The following is a 22,575-nucleotide window of genomic DNA, read 5'->3' as shown; positions in this document are numbered from 1 at the left end:
ACATAAACTGTATTTATACGGTTTTCCAATGTATCTTATCAAAATTATCCAGCACTATCTTTCGGAGAGATCGTTCAGGGTTTTTCTGAATGGGATTGCTTCTGGATTATTCAACATTGATGCTGGGGTTCCCAAGGAAGTATTCTTGGCCCACTTCTGTACAATATTTTTACATCTGATTTGCCTACTCTTCCTGGTAATGGTGTGTTGTCACTTTTTGCTGATGACACTGCCGTTATTTATAAGGGTAAAATAACCAGATATTTAGTTGGCCGTCTTCAGAAGGGTCTTGACGTTCTTTCCGAATACTTTGGCGACTGGAAAATTCGCATAAATGCAGCCAAAACTCAAACCATCATTTTTCCACTTTCCAAATCGGCCAGATTTGTCCCAAAGGATGATGTTTTGATTAAAATGAATGATGTTTCGATACCCTGGTCAAAGGAAGTTGTCTATTTAGGTCTCATACTTGACTCGAAACTATTGTTTCGGCAGCATGTAGATAAAATATTGAACAAGTGCAGCATTCTCATCAGGTGTTTGTATCCTTTAATTAACAGAAAATCAAAGCTTTCTTTGAAAAATAAGCTAGCAGTTTACAAACAAATAATTTACCCCGTTATTGAGTATGCAGTACCTGTTTGGGAGTGTTGCGCTAGAACTCATAAATTGAAGCTCCAGCGTGTCCAAAACAAGGTACTCAAAATGGTTTTGAATGTTCCTGGCTGGACAAGATCAAGTGAGGTTCATGAATTAGCAGAAGTAAAAATGTTGGATCAGAAGATTCAAGAAAAATGTTTGAAATTCAGGGAAAAATGTGCTATTTCTGAATACCCCTTGATTCAAGGATTGGTTTAGTTTATGGTAAGTTTAAGTTAGTTTTAGGTTAGGTTATGTTTTCTTAACATTTTTTTCCTCATTGTACCTAGTGTTACAAAAATGATAAATCATATACTTTTAAAGTTATGAAAATGAACAGTGTTTAAATCACGAAAAGAAAATTAAAGCTGAAGAGCCACAGCTGACCACTTATTATGTAAACCAAATGTAATTATTATAAGAAAGATTCAATAAAGTATATTAAATTCAAAAAAAAAAAAAAAAAAAAAAGTATGTAGTTCTATGGAGACTAAAGACACTATCGATATATGGAGCAATATTGATAACCAGAGAGTTGATTTTATTATTTCACAAAAAAAATCATTCCCGGCAAAATCTAAAAATAAACAAAATTTTAAATTATTTGTTTTGTTTGCAAAAAAAATACAATAAACTAAAGTGCAGAGATCTAAAATTTGATTCTTCAATTTGTACATCTTTCATACACTCAATTCAGAGTCAAATATATTTAAATTTTTCTTTGCGTTGATTTGTTAAAAAAAAATACATAATTTGATTTTTCAATCAAGATCAGTTAAAAATTACATACTCAAGGAATGTAATAAGGCCGATGCAAATATTTTTCAAAGTTCTTGTCCCTCGGCTCTGGCCGGGGTCGAGGAGGAGGGCAAAAATATTTTTTTTTTTTTAATAATAAGCGAAAATCTCAACATTCAAATGAAAGAAGTGTTTCAAAATGCATTTTATACTAATTCAGTTGTTTTGCAATCATTCGTTTAGAAAAATGGGTAATTCTCTGCCAACTCACACAGCAGTTGCCCCGACCCCTCTTCGATTTGCGTGAAACTTTGTCCTAAGGGGTAACTTTTGTCCTTGATCACGAATCCGAGGTCCGTTTTTTGATATCTCGTGACGGAGGGGCGGTACGACCCCTTTCATTTATGAACATGCGAAAAAAGAGGTGTTTTTCAATAATTTGCAGCCTGAAACGGTGATGAGATAGAAATTTGGTGTCAAAGGGACTTTTATGTAAAATTAGACGCCCGATGGCGTACTCAGAATTCCGAAAAAACGTATTTTTCATCGAAAAAAACACTAAAAAAGTTTTAAAAATTCTCCCATTTTCCGTTACTCGACTGTAAAAAAATTTGGAACATGTCATTTTATGGGAAATTTAATATACTTTTCGAATCTACATTGACCCAGAAGGGTTTTTTTCAAAAAAGTTTTGAAAAAGTTGGTCGTCATCGATCATGGCCGTTCATGGTCACCCGCGACAGACACGGACAACGAAACAAAGAGAAACGCAAAAAGTAACTTTTTCAAAACTTTTTTCGTAAAATCGCGATAACTCGTGATGTTTATAAGCAAACCCCTTATGTCTATATATCAAAATTTGTGTAATTGTCTGCTCTACAACTTTGTAGAACATTGTTACACTCTAAAAAAAAACCCTGCAAAGTTAGAAAAAACACGAAATTTTAAAATGAAAGATTTTGTTCTGAATGAAAAAATGACCCTTCTGGGTCAATGTAGATTCAAAAAGTACATTAAATTTCCCATTAAATGACATGTTCCAAAAAAATTTACAGTCGAGTAACGGAAAATGGGAGAATTTTTAAAACTTTTTTAGTGTTTTTTTTTCGATGAAAAATACGTTTTTTCGGAATTCTGAGTACGCCATCAAATCGGGCGTCTAATTTTACATAAAAGTCCCTTTGACACCAAATTTCTATCTCATCACCGTTTCAGGCTGCAAATTATTTAAAAACACCTCTTTTTTCGCATGTTCAAAAATGGAAGGGGTCGTACCGCCCCTCCGTCACGAGATATCAAAAAACGGACCTCGGATTCGTGATCAGGGACAAAAGTAACCCCTTAGGACAAAGTTTCACGCAAATCGAAGAGGGGTCGGGGCAACTTTTCCTGATTTCGTGTGAGTTGGTAGAGAATTACCCAAATGTAAGATTTGACGAAATCGAAAGTTTTAGCGAAACAAAACTTTTTTTGATATAATGAACCTAAACATGCTAAAAATGATTTTAAACGCAGGGGAATGCATTTTAAATTGATTTCAGCTGATTGCACTAAAATTTTCATTGAAATTATGAAGTCTTTTGAAATTTTTTTTTTGCCCCCTGATTTTTCGGGCCGAATTTGAAAGGGAGGGGGAGACAACACTCTAAATAAAATTTGCACAAGCCTAAGTTAAAAATTTTATATTTAAAAATAAAATAAAAATTTTGTAGTTTAAGACGGGATTTAAAATTTCTTAAAATAACTAAAAATTAGGGCTAATTTGATAGTATTTAGAAAAACTATCTATCCCATTTATTTTTTTCTTTGAAAGCCATATCTTAACAATCAAAGGTAAAATCGACAAAGTTAGAGAGAATTTTAACAGATATTTGACAATACAGTGCTATCATGTTTTGGCAAAACTATTTTTATTCATGCATTTCTGCTTGCCAAAAATTAGCGTCAATTTTTTAATGGTTTTTTTATTTTGTCAAATTGTACATTGGATATTGATCAAAAATTTAAAAGAAACATTTTTGACGAAACAAATGGAATTTTATTACAATTGTTCAACACTATTTTAAGAAACTGAAAATTTTGGCATAAAAATGATTATTATTTGGAAACGTGGTACAAAAAATTACAAATCTAAAAGAACACGCAGAAAAATATTTTGTAGAATCATCCTGTACGAGGTTTGATTCAACAACATTTTTGTTGAATATAATCAACGCCTGTTTTGCGTTGAAACAAACCTAAATTTTCTCAATTCTACAAAAATCTTTTGTTGTTTTGAAAAAGTTGCTTTGACGTTAAGCGTTGATTCAACAAAAATCTTGATTTTCAAATCAACAAAACGTTTTGTTGATTCAAATATGCCTTTTTTCTGCGTGTAGATAAAAATTCAATTTTACATCATTTTTTTTTTCAAAACTTTTTTAAAATCATCGTGCTTTAGATCCACTAAAACACATTTAAAAAACTGAGGCGGTAAAGTTTGTCAAATTAGATTTTTGGTAATTAAAAGCATAAGCATAGAACTGAGTAAAACATATTTCCTGTGAACTCAGTTTTTATCTGAATGGTAATGGAGAAACTTATCATTCAAAATGACTTATTTTGAAATAAGGAATCGTTGGGCAAAGTATAATCCAAATCGAAAAATAATTGATTGAAAAACGCGAAAAAATTGCAACAGACTCATCAATTGTAGAAAAAATTAAACTAAAAAGCATCGTTGGAAGAATCATCATCAAAAGAAAATCTTTGAACGTTCATCAAGAGAAAAAATCCGAAGGGAACATGGCTCTCCTCTCTCGCGCACGAAAGATCGGTAAAAGGAATCTTAAAAAATCATCATCTTGATTATTCGGCGGGACACTACTTTTTCACTACTACAGTTGCAAGTGTAACGTCACACGTCGAAAAATTACCTGTCACTTTTTGTAGATGGATAATTTTAAGTGGTGCTGACAAGGAAATTCACGAAAAAATCATCAACAGATTGATTTTCTTTGAAAAGTTCGGGAGTGATTTTCTTTTGCGTGATTTGCCTCCTCTCTCTTTCACTAATGAAAAAAGCTCGCAAGCGAAAATTATTTGTTTAAAAAAAAATATTATTCCATCCCTGCTAACAAGTAAACATGATATGTTTTGCTACTGGCAATACTGCTACTACAATAAAGTTTTGCATTTATTGCTAGTACAGTTATACATGAGCAATTCTCTGAGATTTCGGCCATACGATTTTGCATTTTTTTTTATCTGGCTGAAACTTTTTAGGTGCCTTTTGTATGCCCAAAGAAGCCATTTTGCCTCATTAGTTGGTTCATATTATAATTATAAATTATAATTATTTTTTATAATGTTTCGTCTCATTTTTTTTTGCGTGATGCATATTTTAGAAATAAAATATCCTCTCATATACTTTACATTTATATTATACTCATTATACTCATCTTCCTCAGAGTATCGCCATGGTCGAGTCCAACCTGCTGCCAGAGGACGGGCACTGCAGCGAGTGCAAATGCTGGGGCCCTCCGAAGGAGTTGCAACCGGTGACCATGTGGTACCGAAACACAGCCCGGGAGGCCATGTACCGGGCCCAGCCGGACCCGAGCTTCCGGTTCGATCTCATCTGTTCGTTTGTATTGTTTCTATCGATTGGACTGATTCAAGTAGTAGTATTTAAAAGGTCAGTCTCACTCGACTGGGCAAAGGTCCAAAGGACGATAAATCAACTTGCCTGTTTTTTCTTCTTGCAGCAATGTAGTCGTTATTGGTTCACTGAGTGCAACAGCCGTAGCGTTAGGTCTATTTTTATATTTAAGCAACTACCAAATGTCGGAACTGTCACCACCTGGTAATAACGGCCCCGGCCAGGTGATTGCCGCCAGCCGGACACTAAGGATAGCAATATTTTTAATTTCCACCTCGCTCATCGCAGCGTGTGCCATATTCAGTGTGGTGAGTGAAACTTCTTCCTCAGGAAAAATAAATAGGATTTCATCAATAAATAACCCCAAAACAACAGTTTATAAAGTCCAACTTTTTTGTACCAACGCTCTCCCCACAGATAAACTTTGACGATCTAGTGATAGCGGACGTCCAGCTGGTGAACAACGGCACCGAGGCGGTCACGTTCGAGGTCGAGTACGCGCCGGTCGCCCCCGTGTACCTGTACACGGCCGCCATCAGCCTGGCGGCGGCCTCGGCCTTCCTCAAGTCGGGCTTCATCATTAAGCTGCTGGTGATGCTGTTCTTCGTCGGTGTTCAGTGCTCGCTCCTGTGGCAGAGCTCCCTCTTCGAAACATACCAGATGCTGTACAACTCGTGAGTAATGGAGTAGCAGGATTAGAGCATTAAATGTTTTACTAAACTTTTGAGTGCATGCAATCCATCAAGCACATGGTGTTCACAGCTAAAAAAGTAGTAATCCAGCTGCGTGTAAAAGGCCTGGGTGTAAAAAAAAATGCATTATTTTATGCAATTTTATGTAATTTTACACCCTGAAATATCTAGCCCATCAGTATGGGAACCCTAATTGACCGATATGTCTAGCCCATATATGCGTTTATCATTAAAACTTATCATCGGTCTCATGGCCGAGTGGGCTAAGGCGCCAGTCCTTACTGTTGATGCTGGGTTTGAATCCCGTCATTATCAACTTTTTTTTGTGTTTGCAAAAATTGTACATGCAGTGTGTAATATTAAGTGTTTATTTTGACGAAGGTGATGTGCATGCTTGTGCAGTGCATGCGATTTTACCATCGGATTTTTTGCTGTGTACTTGAATTCTGTGAATTACGATATATCCATATCATTATTTAAATTTTTCCTTTTACTTTGACACTTTTAGAAGAAAAATAACTTAAAGATCATATAAAAATTATAGACAAGTATTGAGCTTTTTGAAACGGCCTAAAACGATAAAACGGTAAAAACAATTCTTTTGGTTGCATTTGGAAGGTCTTTTGAAACACTTTCAAATTTCTTCTAACAGCTCTTTCTTACTTCTCTACATAAATGAACCTTTAGATTCAACCTTTTCGTCCCGAAATGTGCCTCAGGTGGCAACACCATGCCGATGCTGAAACTTTTTAATGAGTTTCGTCAACGCCGCCGCTATCTACCGTCATTTTAAGTGACATTTTAAACTCCTGTTCCTGTTTCACAAATGCATTAAAGCCGACACGCTGCACTTTTTCCCCCGTCTATTACAAAAGCATTTATTAATTTCCTCCACCCACCACAACTTTTCCTTCGTTCTTCCTCCCCGCCAGATGGCCTCTAGCATTTCAGGGCGCACTGTTCCTGCTGCTGATAGCATCCGTCCTGCACACGCTGGACCGCCAGGGCGAGTACGTGTCCCGGACCGACTTCCTCTGGAAGGCCAAACTCAAGGTCGAGCAGGAGGAGGTCGAAACGATGCGGGGGATCAACAAGGTGAGTTGTTCTAATCACTTTTTATTTTAATTATCTTTTAAAAAATTTTATGACACTGCTGAAAATATCAATTCAATTATAATAAAATACTATTCAACATACATTTTTAGTGGTATTTATAGAATGTCGTGCGAACTGAAACATTCTACTGTCCACACCGACGTCAATCAAAACAGCGAATGAACAATCATCTAACTTTACCATCAACACATACGCTCGTTTCGCCCAACAAGCACCCCACTCGACAAAAGTTTAAATTGGTATTCTCCACTCCTCCACCCCGCAGATCCTGCTGGAAAACATTCTACCCGCCCACGTGGCCGGTCACTTCCTGAAGAAGGAGCGCGAATTTCAGGAGCTGTACCACGAGAGCTACTCGTCGGTGGCGGTCATGTTCGCGTCCATTCCGAACTACAAGGAGTTCTACGACGAGACGGACGTCAACAAGCAGGGCCTCGAGTGTTTGCGGCTGCTGAACGAGATCATCTGCGACTTTGACAAGTTGCTGCTGAAGCCCAAGTTCAGCGGCATCGAGAAGATCAAAACCATCGGCAGCACGTACATGGTGGCGTCGGGGCTGCGACCGGGCAAGGAGGAGGGTGCGGCGGTGAGTTAAGAAAAACCATCTGAGAATTTTGACAGAATTTGTGTCAGAAAACAATGTGTAATTTCTCCTCTTAAATGTATAATTTAGGGTCCTGATTGCTCAGTCACTCGCGAGCACAAATCGAGCGCGACGTAACTGCTCTGATGTATTCCTACATAGAAAAAAATCAATTCCCGTAATCGTAAAAAAAAAGTTCACGAATGTGAGATCCACGAAGGAATTTATTCATGAGTATGGTGCATTTGCACCATAAACATGTATATATTCCATCGTGGTTCTCATAATCGTGAACTTAATTCACGATTACGGGAATTGATTTTTTTCTGTGTACCGTTTGTCACTTCCACACCAATCGCTACTGAACACTCTCTCTTTGCTCTCCCTCTCACTTCAATCGGGTAGTACTGCGAATGGTTCAGAGAGACCGATTGCGTTATGACGCTCAAAGCTGAGTCAAAATAGCTTGCGATCGGCTTTGCACTACTTAAATTGCATTTTTTTTTTTGTTTACACAACATCAAAGACAAATTTGACAGAAATTTTCACCATTTCAAACTCAAATTTACGGCAAACTGTGGTAGTGTAGGCCAAGTGAGCGCCGCGCTATTATTTCATAAGGTTCTCTCCTCTCTGAGCATATTCGTTTGTGACTCAGGTCGAAGGACGGTGTAGAAATAGAACTTCACGAAAATTCAAATTCATTAAATACAAATTTGATAAGCTATTGACGTTTTCGCTCGCGAATGGTTGCGCGCTCCAGTCGGCAAAGATTCATTCGGCGATGAGTGAGTGATTTCTGATCTTTGAAGCGAAAATCAGGACTCTTGTGTGCACATTAGGGTGCCCAGAAAAAAATGACCCCCTGCTCCAGAAGCGAAAAACGGGTTATTTTAAGCATCTGTGCAAGTTTTAAGCGAAATTGGTTGAGTATATTTTCAGAAAAACACATAAAATCTAGTACTTTGTTCAGAAAATCATTGAAAACAACACCAAGTCTGTTTGTCCCATCGTTGAACTTCTACGCATAATTGTCCCACCAAGTATTTTCTATCATAAAATCATGAGTTTTAAGAAACATTTCATCTTGTTTACCTGTTTAGCTGTAAGAGGATTACAAATAAGGGTGATAAAATGTTTACCGGGGTGATTAGGGACATATAGGGCGAATAGGGACTCACGGGACAATTATGCGTAGAAACACAGAAATCGATCGAAAAATTTCAATCGCTTTTTTCACTTGCCTTTTTTTGAACATGAGACAATTATGCGTAGAACGGCAGTAAAGTTGGTGAAAAAAAAATGTTTTTCATACAAAAATGACTATTTTAAATCGCTAATAACTTTTCAGGGTCGAGTTTTACAGCTTTGGTATGTTCTACAAAGTTGGAGAGCATTAAATTTCCAACGAGAATCTCACTTTTGAGAATATTTTGATGAAAGAAGCGCGCCATGCAGACCAAACCGTAAACAATTTGAGTTTTCCATACATTTTTTCGATTTTTCCCATACAAACTTCACCTTTGAGTAACATTGGGTAAATGTTGACCGATTTTGCTCATATTTGGCCCAGAGTCCTCAAGGAACAGTATATAGCTTGTGGAGCGAGGTTTTGAGAAAAAGTCCCATATTCTGGGCACCCTAGTGCACATTTAAATCTTTTGATGTGAAATTTAATTTATTCTTCTTAAATGTATGTAAAATTACATCAAAATAGAGGCAATCTTAGACCAACATATTTTTCAACCTTCCAAAATTAAACTTTTTTTAACTGTGTTGTAAGGCGATAGACTCCAAGATTTGTATTCCAGCAGTGTTGTAGAAAGCGTTTTTGTTTGGATAAATTTAAAATATTGGCCAATCGGTCACATTTGATGAGTAACATTGTTGGAAATAAGTTTCCTTCTTTATCATCATTATTGCATGGTTTTGTTTTTATTATCGTTATCAAGTTAAATTAAAAAAAATCCTCAAACTTCGCAAAATCGAAAATGGTATCTTGATGGAAATACAAGCAATCGGGATTTTTTTCCAAAACTCTCGAACAGATCAAGTGGAACAGAACGGCCCAAATTTGAAACTATTTGGAAAAAAGGCATGTAAATAGAAAACTAAAATTGAAAAATGATAGACTAAATAAGTACCAAAACACCACAAACAGTTTTAATATCTTAACGGAACTTTTTATTGAATTTTAAATGGAAAATTCGTTTTTTATTGGTGAAAAAATTCGACTGATCAATTAATGGTGTCAGTAGTTTCCAATGTTTTAGAGATACACTAAATTCCCCATGTGCGCTCTTTTTGGGGGGGCGCACACCGGGGGAGAGCGCAATTCGGGGGAGCGTTATTTCGGGGTTTGAGCGCAAACGGGGGGAGCGTTATTTCGGGGTTTTGGCGTAAAATGGGGTTTCCTTTTTTAATGTACATTATTTACAAATAAATGAAACATTTGTATAAGGGATCATCCACAAAACACGGGTAAGGGACCATCCACAAATCTGGGTATCCAAGAACTCCCGGAAGTCATGCCATAGATATCTACTTGATCATCGAGGGTCTATAGTTATGAAGTTATGACCTGATGATCTACCTGATCAACGGGGGTCTATATGGGTGAATTAACCATCGGTATAGCTTCCGGTAGCTTCAGTGAATCACGATGGATATTCTGGGTTACGTTGGATTGATATGGGTCCTCCAGGAACTCCAGGGAGTTATGACCTGATGATCTACCTGATCAACGGGGGTCTATATGTATATATTACCCATCGGTATAGCTTCAGGTAGCTTCAGTGAACCACCATGGATATCCTTCGCCATGTTGGATTGATATGGGTCTTCCAGGAACTCCCGGGAGTTATGACCTGATGATCTACCTGATCGACGGGGGTCTATATGGATGTATTAACCATCGGTATAGCTTCAGGTAGCTTCAGTGAACCACGATGGATACCCTTCACCATGTTGGATTGATATGGATCCTCCAGGAACTCCAGGGAGTTATGACCTGATGATCTACCTGATCAACGGGGGTCTATATTGGTATATTAACCATCGGTATAGCTTCAGGTAGCTTCAGTGGATTACGATGGGTACACTTCGCCATGTTGGACTGTTATGGGTCCTGCAGGAACTCCCGGGAGTTATGACCTGATGATCTACCTGATCAACGGGGGTCTATATTGGTATATTAACCATCGGTATAGCTTCAGGTAGCTTCAGTGAACCACAATGGATACCCTTAGCCATGTTGGATTATTATAGGTCCTCCAGGAACTCCATGGAGTTATGACCTGATGATCTATCTGATCAACGGGGGTCTATATTGGTATATTAACCATGGGTATAGCTTCAGGTTGCTTCAGTGAACCACAATGGATACCCTTAGCCATGTTGGATTATTATAGGTCCTCCAGGAACTCCATGGAGTTATGACCTCATGATCTACCTCATCAACGGGGGTCTATATTGGTATATTAACCATCGGTATAGCTTCAGGTAGCTTCCGTGAACCACAATGGATACCCTTAGCCATGTTGGATTATTATAGGTCCTCCAGGAACTCCATGGAGTTATGACCTGATGATCTATACGGGTGTATAAATCATCGGTATAGCTTCAGTTAGCTTCACTGCACCACGATGGATGCTCTGGAGTTCGTTGGATTGTTGGACCCATATAGACCAACCCTCGTTGATCAGGTAGATCATCAGGTCATAACTCTCTGGAGTTCCTGGAGGACCGATAACAATCCAATGTACCCCAGAGTATCCATCGTGGTTTACTGAAGCTACCTGAAGCTATACCGATGGTTAATACATACATATAGACCCCCGTCGAACAGGTAGATCATCTGGTCATAACTCCCGGGAGTTCCTGGAGGACCCATAATAGTCCAACATGGCGAAGGGTATCCATCGTAATCCACTGAAGCTACCTGAAGCTATACCGATGGTTAATATACCAATATAGACCCCCGTTGATCAGGTAGATCATCAGGTCATAACTCCATGTAGTTCCTGGAGGACCTATAATAATCCAACATGGCTAAGGGTATCCATTGTGGTTCACTGAAGCTACCGGAAGCTATACCCATGGTTAATATACCAATATAGACCCCCGTTAATCAGGTAGATCATCAGGTCATAACTCCCGGGAGTTCCTGGAAGACCCATATCAATCCAACATGGCGAAGGATATCCATGGTGGTTCACTGAAGCTACCTGAAGCTATACCGATGGGTAATATACCAATATAGACCCCCGTTGATCAGGTAGATCATCAGGTCATAACTCCCGGGAGTTCCTGGAGGACCCATAATAGTCCAACATGGCGAAGGGTATCCATCGTAATCCACTGAAGCTACCTGAAGCTATACCGATGGTTAATATACCAATTTAGACCCCCATTGATCAGGTAGATCATCAGGTCATAACTCCATGGAGTTCCTGGAAGACCCATAACAATCCAACGTACCCCAAAGTATCCATAGTGGTTTACTGAAGCTATCTTAAGCTATACCGATGGTTAATAGACCCATATAGACCCTCGATGATCAGGTAGATATCTAGGGCATGACTTCCGGGAGTTCTTGGATGCCCAGTTTTGTGGATGGGCCCTTATCCGTGTTTTGTGGATGACCCCTTATACAAATGTTTCATTTACACTAAATCCCCCATGTGCGCTCTTTTTGGGGGGGCGCACACCGGGGGAGAGCGCAATTCGGGGGAGCGTTATTTCGGGGTTTGAGCGCAAACGGGGGGAGCGTTATTTCGGGGTTTGAGCGCAAATCGGGGGAGCGTTATTGCGGGGTTTTGGCGTAAAATGAGGTTTTCTTTTTAAATGTACTTTATTTACATATAAATGAAACATTTGTATAAGGGGTCATCCACAAAACACGGATAAGGGGCCATCCACAAGTCTGGGTATCCAAGAACTCCCGGAAGTCATGCCCTAGATATCTACTTGATCAACGGGGGTCTATATGGGTGTATTAACCATCGGTATAGCTTCAGGTAGCTTCAGTGAACCACGATAGATATTCTGGGTTACGTTGCATTGTTATGCGTCCTCCAGGAACTCCCGGGAGTTATGACCTGATGATCTACCTGATCAACGCGGGTCTATATGGGTATATTAACTATCGGTATAGCTTCCGGTAACTTCAGTGAACCACGATGGATATTCTGGGTTACGTTGGATTGTTATGGGTCCTCCAGGAACTCCCGGGTGTTATGACCTGATGATCTACCTGATCAACGCGGGTCTATATGGGTATAATCAACATCGGTATAGCTTCCGGTAACTTCAGTGAACCACGATGGATATTCTGGGTTACGTTGGATTGTTATGGGTCCTCCAGGACTCCCGGGAGTTATGACCTCATGATCTACCTGATCAATGGGGTCTATATGGGTATATTAAACATTGGTATAGCTTCCGGTAGCTTCAGTGAACCACGATAGATACCCTTCGCCATGTTGGATTGTTATGCGTCCTCCAGGAACTCCCGGGAGTTATGACCTGATGATCTACCTGATCAACGCGGGTCTATATGGGTATATTAACTATCGGTATAGCTTCCGGTAACTTCAGTGAACCACGATGGATATTCTGGGTTACGTTGGATTGTTATGGGTCCTCCAGGAACTCCCGGGTGTTATGACCTGATGATCTACCTGATCAACGCGGGTCTATATGGGTATAATCAACATCGGTATAGCTTCCGGAAACTTCAGTGAACCACGATGGATATTCTGGGTTACGTTGGATTGTTATGGGTCCTCCAGGACTCCCGGGAGTTATGACCTCATGATCTACCTGATCAATGGGGTCTATATGGGTATATTAAACATTGGTATAGCTTCCGGTAGCTTCAGTGAACCACGATAGATACCCTTCGCCATGTTGGATTGTTATGGGTCCTTCAGGACTCCCGGGAGTTATGACCTGATGATCTACCTGATCAACGGGGTCTATATGGGTATATTAAACATTGGTATAGCTTCAGGTAGCTTCAGTGAACCACGATGGATATTCTGGGTTACGTTGGATTGTTATAGGTCGTCCAGGAACTATTGGAACTCATGACCTGGATATCTACCATATCAACGGAGGTTTATATGAATGAATTAATCATCGGTATAGCTTCCGGTAACTTCAGTAAACCACGATGGATATTCTGGGTTACGTTGGATTGTTATGGGTCCTCCAGGAACTACCGGGAGTTATGACCTGATGATCTACCTGATCAACGGGGGTCTATATGGGTGTATTAATCATCGGTATAGCTTCAGGTAGCTTCACTGAACCACTATGGATGCTCTGCAGCTTGTTGGAATGTTTAGGGTTGTTCAGAAATTCAAGAAGTCATGGCCTAGGTGTCTACTTAACTTAAGGGAGTTCCTGGATGACAAAGAACAACTAAACATGGCGCAGGGTATCCATTGTGGTTCACTGAAGTTTCCGGAAGTTATACCGATGATTAATTCATTCATATAAACCTCCGTTGATATGGTAGATATCCAGGTCATGAGTTCCAATAGTTCCTGGACGACCTATAACAATCCAACGTACCTCAGAGTATCCTTCGTAGTCCAGTGAAGCTACCTGAAGCGATACCGATTGCTAATACACCAATAAATACTCCCATTGATCAGGTAGACCATCAGGTCATAACACCCGGGAGTTCCTGGAGGACCCATAACAATCCAACATGGCGAAGGGTATCTATCGTGGTTCACTGAAGCTACCTGAAGCTATACCGATGGTTAATACACCCATATAAACCCGCGTTGATCAGGTAGATCATCAGGTCATAACTCCTGGGAGTTCCTGGAGGACCCATAGCAATTCTACATGGCGAAGGGTATCCATCGTGGTTCACTGAAGCTACCTGAAGCTATACCGATGGTTAGTTCACCCATATAGACCCCCGTTGATCAAGTAGATATCTAGGGCATGACTTCCGGGAGTTCTTGGATACCCAGATTTGTGGATGGCCCCTTATCTGAATTTTGTTGATGACCCCTTTTACAAATGTTTCATTTATATGTAAATAAAGTACATTAAAAAAGAAAACCCCATTTTACGCCAAAACCCCGCAATAACGCTCCCCCGATTTGCGCCACTTAGAGCGTTATTTGGGGGGAGCGTTATTTCGGGGTTTGAGCGCAATTCGGGGGGCGCAAAACGAGGGAGGCGCAATCGGGGGGAGCGTATTTAGGGGATTTAGTGTATATGTAAATAAAGTACATCAAAAAAGAAAACCCCATTTTACGCCAAAACCCCGAAATAACGCTCCCCCGATTTGCGCCATTAAGAGCGTTATTTGGGGGGAACGTTATTTCGGGGTTTGAGCGCAATTCGGGGGGCGCAAAACGGGGGAGGCGCAATCGGGGGGAGCGTATTTAGGGGATTTAGTGTACTTAAATATTAGTATGTCCAAAATCTAATTGCATTAATGATTTGTAAATGTAGATTTAGAGTTAAATGTGTAAAACATGTTTATAACATTTTGCAACAAACCAACAAAAAAATCATTACTTAAAAAAACTAGTTTTTTTTTTTATTTTAATGATAAGTTATTAAACATCCATAGTAGGGTGTCCCAAAAAACGTCATGTTGCAGAATCCATCGGGCTCATGTGGATTTCAATAGATTTTTACCAAAAAAAACAATGCTAAGCTACAACGAAATATTCATAAAAATCGTTTAAAACTTCGATTTGCGATTAACTGAAAACGACATGATTTTATTGAAAATATTTTATTTTGTTCTTATACATAAAAACATTATTTCAAATTTCTAAATTTCGTTATTTTTCTGAAAAATGCAATAAAATGCTGTCAGAATAAATATGATTATTTTGCAAAATTATTTTAGCTTAATGAATAATTGGTTTTTGTTATAATCTTTCGATTTCTTTTAATACAACTTTGTTCAAGTATTTTATATCAAATCACGAATAAAATGTCCATTTTCGGCTCAAAAAAGTTACAATTCCCCGAAAAAATGGAATAATTTCCATATTGAGTAAATACAAATAATGTAGAAGATACTAAGGTTCAATATCTACACCAGTTTATCCCTTCCATAAATATCCCATTTATTAATACCATTGACCTCTAAAAAGCTCCAGTCTAAACCCTCTCAGACCTCCATAATCCCCCATTAAACAATTTGCATGATTGAGTGATCATTGTCGTAGAATACGACCATTCTTGGGTTGCATTTCTTTCTTTCCTTTTTTATCTTGCTCCCCGAACCCCCGGAATCTGCCACTTGTGACCCGTTCCGAATCCGATCCTTGCCCAAAGGCCATAATGGACAACATAAATAATAAAGCAGCAGCAACCAAAAAAAAATACGGTGGTCCCCGTGAAAAAGCTGCTCAGCTTCGGGGCCAAAACAGAAGGAACCAAAAGCAACCCTTATCGTTCGACCGGTGTCCATTAAAACCCATAAATATATCCTTTCTTGAAGCGGTACATGTTGCCGGTCAGCCAGTTTTTTTTGTTCGGTTAATACTCATGAATCCTTGTCGACTCTGTTGTCCCAGGTCCACCTGAACGTACGCGGATCCGTCTCTCCCGGGCTGTCTTACACATAATAGAAATTTATCAACATGACATTTTTTCGGGTAATACCTTTCTCATTTTTCTTCTTTTTTTCTCTTTCACATCCGATATACTTTCACGTCCATCCGAGCAGAAAAATAATGAGCTGGTAGGTATTATCGAGCTTTTTCACTTGGTATTAAGATGGAATTTGTTCTTGAGCTTTCAAAATCTCAACTTAAAGATGAGATTCAAGAGAAATCCATCACCTTATTCTAGCGCTTCTCTAACAGTCAATTTAAATTTTATTTCTTCAATTTTCTTCCTTTTCTTCCCAAAAACACAAAAAAAGAACGAAAAGCGCACTGAAGAGCACAACGTGGTGGTGCTGGTCGAGTTTGGCATCGCCCTGATGACCACGCTGGACCAGATCAACCGAGAGTCATTCCAACGGTTCCGGCTGCGGATGGGCCTCAACCACGGGCCCGTGATAGCGGGCGTGATCGGGGCCCAGAAGCCCCAGTACGACATCTGGAGCAACACGGTGAACGTGGCCTCGCGGATGGACTCGTGCGGCGTGATGGGGCGGGCGCAGGTAAGATATTATGAACGTCTGATACAATTATACTTTTCCATAATTTCGATGCCGGCCAACCGATGTTGTATTTGACCACATTTCTCAAGATAATACAAGAACCTAAAATTAAATATAACAAAAGAAGCTCTATTACGGCACTCCAGAGTGTTAACATCACTAGCGTGCCCAGGTCCTCAAGGAAGGTGGGGCAAAAATATTAGAGTTTTGAAAATTTCGTCGTTTATGGACACCCCCTGCCCAATTTTAGAACAAATTTCCGAGGATGGTGGGGCAACTGCCCCATGTTGCCCCACCCTGGGCACGCTAGTGGTTAACATCAAGTTCTAAATAAGACACGCAAACCAACAAACTGTACCACCTCAAAAGGCACCCATCGCGCTGGCAACAATTGAACGACGCCATGTACTTAGCCCACCCTCGGGCTACAATCCGCAATCTTGTAAATTATCGCGCAAATTTATCCCACGGCAAATGAAAAAGTTCCCGCGCGCTTTCTTCGCACAGACATAATTCTTAATCTTAAACTTCCAGCCAGGGTGCTACCCCGGAAGGAAGCTGCCAGCATCTGCGCCGGCCGTGCTCCATCTGTTTGGTTGCGGTCGTCGTAACTTTGCCGGTAAACGACTTGCGAGTTTGCGGGCGGGCGGTACAACGACCGACATTTTGACAAATTGTACTGCTTTTGAAACGACTTAAAAATCCATTTTCGTAGCAGCGAGTACAGCACTAGTGGAGTACAAATGATTTTCGCTGTTTGTTCGTACCTTTTTTATGGGAAAGAAGATAGCAAAAGAAGCAGAGCACTTTCTAATTAACAGACAGCTGACGCCAGGGCACATTGTACCTTTTACCACCGTTGTTGTTACAAGTCTTTGAGGATAGGGACCTTGCAACACGTGGTTGGAACCTTAAAGCACGTAAATCATGCAACCAAAACCGCAGTCATTCTTCCACGAAAAATAAAAAGGCATTTAACAGAATTCAATAATTGTTTTTTTCATGTAGAACCATTTTTGACCAATTTGATGTCACACTTATTCTAAAATGTGGATCATTCCACCTTAATCGTGACATAAAAATGCAGAATTGTTATCTACATTTTTTTCTGATCAAGTCAATTGATTCCCTATGGGAAAACTGTAATTTCTCAACCATAACAGCATATCTGTGAAAAAATTTCGCTAGATGTTCTTAAGAGCGAGTTCACGAGCAAAGCATACCCATCTCGCATCGACCTCAGCAATCTGCCTGAAATTTTCAGGGATTGTTTGTACATATAAAACTAGCATCTGGCCAAAATATGAGCACTCTAGGTCTATTATGAAATCGTCTCTGGAACACGAATATGATAAAATTATTGCCAGAAAATGTGATCTAAGGGTTCCCCGAGCAAAAATTTACAACCAAAAAAATCACTAAAAGTAAAAGTGTTTATTTAATATGTTAATCTGCCTTACCCAAAGCGTTATCAGTCTCAGATGGTAGTCCCAGATGTCCCCTACAAGCTGCAGGTCAAACCGAGTTGATATCTGGATGGAACACTTTTTTATTTGAATTTGAAAATTATGCTATTTTTTCACTAAAATGCCAATAACTCCCTTTATATTAAACCAATTGGGATGCTTCTCCCTGCATTTTGTTGCATTTTTTAAGCCCTTTCAGATGCATTTTGAATTTTGAAATTAAATTGAATTTTGCCCAAGTTATAGCCTTTTTAAGATTTTTGACATTTTTGAACCTTCAAACTTTGTGTCCCGATTTGCCCCACTTCCCATTGACCTAGAGTGCTCATATTTTGGCCAGATGCTAGTTTTATATGTACAAACAATCCCTGAAAATTTCAGGCAGATTGGTGAGGTCCAAACGACGTCCCATACAAAGGGGTATGCCCTGTTCGTGGACTCGCTCTTAAACAACTATTATTTTACGTCATCCAAGTGAAAAAAGTCATCAAAAACCTCAAATTTGTTTAAAAATAACATATTCTGAAAACATTTTTGATTCATTTAAAACAACCTTGTGGAGCAATACGCACCACAGCATTTTCACGATTTTCGGAAATTCTCTACGTTTCACAAAAAAAAATACTTTTATTTGTACTTTTTTCATTTCGATGAAACTTTGCTTATAGATTCTAGTAAGCCATTCTGCCTAATTGGTTTTTCCTTTCAGACTTGGTATCTTCGGCAAAGTAGTAGGTAATGGTAGGACTTTTGAGAAAAAATGGGTACAGCGAAATAAATATATTTTTTATTTAATTTCTTCATAACAAAAACTCGATGCCGACAATTTTAATTTCCTCGTAGATTTTTTTCATTTTTTATGTTTAATGGACCAAGAGTGTCATCTTTTGGGCTAAAGTGCATGGTGGACGTTATTATTTTGACCAAATTATGAATCATTTTTGGATGTCAAATTTGATTTGCAGTCCAAAGGTAATTTTTGTGAAATTTAAAATTACTGCACTATTTTCAAGGCAAACATTTTCAAAAAAATATTTTTTTATGTATTCGAAAAGGAGGGTTTCTAACGCCATTCCCTTAAAACAATTCTTACATTTTTTTTAAACATTGTCGATCTGTTCTTTAGTAACTGATGTATGGCCTAACAAAGAATAAGAAGAAACAAATATTTCTGGAAGATTTTATTCTAATAATTATTACCCGTCATCAGGGGTAACATTAGGTCTGGGGGGTGAGATTGGGTCATACAAAAATGCTGAAATTTGTATGACCTAATCTCACCCCCAGACCCAATGTCACCCCTGATTACGGTATATTTCTGGAGCAACATTTGAAAAGGGCGCATAAGCATTTTGACAGCTGGCACTATTTTGCAAATTCTGAGACATTCGGTAACTATTTAACAAAACCCAAAGTGCTAGGAGGTAGCTGGGGAGGCCAGCTGTTGTTATACATTGCGAGTTTTGTGAAAAAGTTTCCTGAGGCTTGCGAATTAGCAAATCAGTTCAAACAGTCGAAATGCTTATCCGCCCTTTTCTCGTGTTGCTCCAGATTTCATATAAATGTTAAGTGGATGGCTAAAATGCTCTTCATGTTTGTTTTCTTTTTGTTTTGTCTGTTCTTATCAATCTTTATTTATTTCAAATTAAACTACATTATTGCATCAAGCATACATTCAGTTAGAATATTTCTAATTGCAACAAGATTAGCTTTAATTTTTCAATGGATGATTTTTTTTGGAAACTATTGAACTGAATATAAATGTCGAAAAAGGAAACCTTTGGAATGTTTAATAACATTATTTTTAAAAATTCAACATCACAACTAACATTTCAAAAAACGAAAAGCAAGTTCTAAGCCCTTTTGAAATGTAAGTCCTAAAGAGCTAGAGAATAGCTCGAATTGAAAAATCAATTTGGTCTTAATTTTTTTTATTCCAAAAAAATTACATCAGCATCGTTTTCCTGAAAAAACTTTATATTGGTTTACAATTTTGGTAAAGGTTTGGTAAAGGTAAAGGAATATGACATATCAGGTAATTCTAAAACTTTATGAGCACGTATTCAGAGGCAGATTATTGGCTTCAAAGAAAAAATACATTCATACATTCCCTCCAATAAACTTAAAAAATGATTGTTTGAGTAATACTATTTTGAAATTAACAACTAATTGTCAAGCTCGTCACAAAAAAAAAATTCCATGATACATAATTAAAACTAAGGGTATTCTGGACAATCTATAATAAGGACATCGAACATAAAAGAAAGTTTTAAATTTAAAACCAATAATAATTCCGATTTTGTTCAATTTCGTGTTAAAAAATATTACACTCTTTTTTTTTCTTTAAAATGTTCAAAATAAAAGTGAAAGAATTCAATTTCAATCATTAACTGCATTAAATGCTCGTTTAGGAAATATTTAGCATGAAGCTCGAAATCATTTTCAAGAGACTGATACGAATCAGCATTATTCATGTTATTAATTTGTCAGCCTCACATTTTTTTTTTAAATTCTTGTACAAAATTGCATTAGAGAAGATGATCAATTTTAAACCCAACGCAATTATTTTTCTTTTTTTTTTTTTTTTTTAACCGCTATCAACCAACCATAATAAAACTAAGTTTGCTTAATAGCGTGGTTTTTCATCACAGGGATGAAATATATGGGTTTACTGCGCCTAGATACAATTCAGCCCTGTAAAGGACGTCAAAAAGTCAAAATTCAAACCACACTTAAGCACAAGCTTAAACATAAATATTGTCAAAAAAACATAACCCTTAAAAGCACAGTGGAAGCTGAGCTTTATAGTTAAAGAAACTCTTTATATCCATTTTGGTACAGTTGATTTATTTAAATAATAAATATGTGAATAAATAGTCCTATCAAAACCTTGTATTTCAATTATCATAAAGAACACGAATAGAAATCATGTAAACAATACCGGTAACTGTTGGTTAGTTCGACAACATAGAAATGTTTCCAAAATCGTCATCATTTTTTTCGATTTTGAACAACAACATTTTGAAAACATTGCAGCGAAATCGAAAAAAATGTTGACGATTTTGGAAACATTTCCATGTTGTCGAATTCAACAACACAGAGTTACTGGATTTGCTTACAGGATCTATCCGTGAAACATTTACCCTGATTATTAGAAGCCATTAAGACGGGATGAATGATCAAATCTCTGGAGAACTATATGGCGCCTAACATTAAAAAAAGCACATAACTTTTGTAAACAAGATTGTATCTCTTTCACTCAAATTACAGTTTACATACGGTGTGAGAGGGATACGCTCTTGTTTAAAAAAAAGTTATGTGCCCTAATGAAATAAAGGGCAGCGTATGAAACCCATGAAGAAGAAAAAAATACTCTAGATTTCTCCTGTAGAAAACAATTTTCAATAATTGCTCCCCCTTTAATGACCTTCTGTTTCCCGTTGTTCTACTTACTATCCTCACACAACATTATCATCTTTTATCCCTCTCTTCCCACAGACCACCGAGAACACGGCGAAGGTGCTGATGGCGGCCGGATATTCGTGCGAGTGCCGAGGCCCCATCCCGGTGAAGGGAAAGGGCATCCTGACGACGTACTTTGTCAAGACCCCCTTCGACGACAAGATCTAGAACGGATCCAGAGTGTAGTGTAGTGTCAGTAGGGCAGCGCAGCCTGTTGTAGTGCTGTAGTGCGACCGGAAACAATAAGTGAGTGAGATAGATTTATTACGACGAGCGGTGGGACAGAAAGAGAAGCAAGGCAACATGATGTGATGGAATTGAGGTTAGGGTTGGAAGTGCTATGTTGGTTCTATGAAGGTTTTAAGATGACGTCATTCCTGTTAATTTCTGTAAATTTTGTTCAAAAGTAAAGTGATTAGGCAAATTGTAACAGCTAAGTATTAAAAACCTGCCATAATTAAACAGAAAATAAACTTCACAACAAAATCTAAGATCCAACGTAGGACTACCAACCTTTTGCTTGCTACACCACTCAGAAGCTGAGAGCATCCTTCCGGCGGCAGCAATACGTGTAATTTCTGATGATATGCAAACAAAGAATGTGGTTGTGCGGTTGTGTGGATGTATGTGTGTGTATGAACGTGAGCACAAGTGTGCATGAAGATGTTCCTTTTCTCAACATAATCATCGATCAATTTGTCGGAGTCAGTTTATGTGGTGATTCACAATCCTTCCGTGAACTATTGAAACGTTTGTAATTCTTCAATCAAGACCGCACTATTTCAAGAAATGGGAACATGGGAAGTACGATTGTAATGCAATTACGTTGTGTTGCTAACTCAAACATAACCTCTGGACTTTTTTGATGGATGTATTACACGCGATCTTTAATTTTTCGACCCCAAAGAATGTATTTTTTACAAAACTTTTATGATCAGATCAATGCCATCAAATCAGAGAATTTATTTTTAAATATTCTGAAAGAATTCAACAGCTAAATCAAAAACACTATTTAAAAAGAGTTCATAAATTGAGAGCATTGGTCAGTTAATCTTAGAAGTGTTTTGAAACTCTTTATTCAA

At 38.3% G+C, this 22,575-nt stretch overlaps 1 protein-coding gene across 1 annotated transcript in view; it reads left to right on the top strand.

Moving 5' to 3' along the window:
- Positions 1-22,278, top strand: part of LOC6036842 (adenylate cyclase type 2) — a 111,700-nt gene extending 89,422 nt beyond the window's left edge. Inside the window, exons 11-18 of the mRNA XM_038254226.1 lie at positions 4,827-5,053; positions 5,124-5,325; positions 5,435-5,691; positions 6,642-6,804; positions 7,091-7,411; positions 16,125-16,139; positions 16,323-16,565; positions 21,530-22,278. Of these exons, the coding sequence (XP_038110154.1) occupies positions 4,827-5,053; positions 5,124-5,325; positions 5,435-5,691; positions 6,642-6,804; positions 7,091-7,411; positions 16,125-16,139; positions 16,323-16,565; positions 21,530-21,661 (1,560 nt within the window). The 3' untranslated portion in view covers positions 21,662-22,278. The remainder of the gene's footprint in view (positions 1-4,826; positions 5,054-5,123; positions 5,326-5,434; positions 5,692-6,641; positions 6,805-7,090; positions 7,412-16,124; positions 16,140-16,322; positions 16,566-21,529) is intronic.
- The last annotated feature ends 297 nt before the right edge of the window (positions 22,279-22,575 follow it).

This window comes from Culex quinquefasciatus, chromosome 2 (assembly GCF_015732765.1).
Source record: "Culex quinquefasciatus strain JHB chromosome 2, VPISU_Cqui_1.0_pri_paternal, whole genome shotgun sequence".
In the NCBI taxonomy this organism is placed as follows: domain Eukaryota; kingdom Metazoa; phylum Arthropoda; class Insecta; order Diptera; family Culicidae; genus Culex; species Culex quinquefasciatus.
This window is presented reverse-complemented; position numbering and strand designations above follow the sequence as displayed.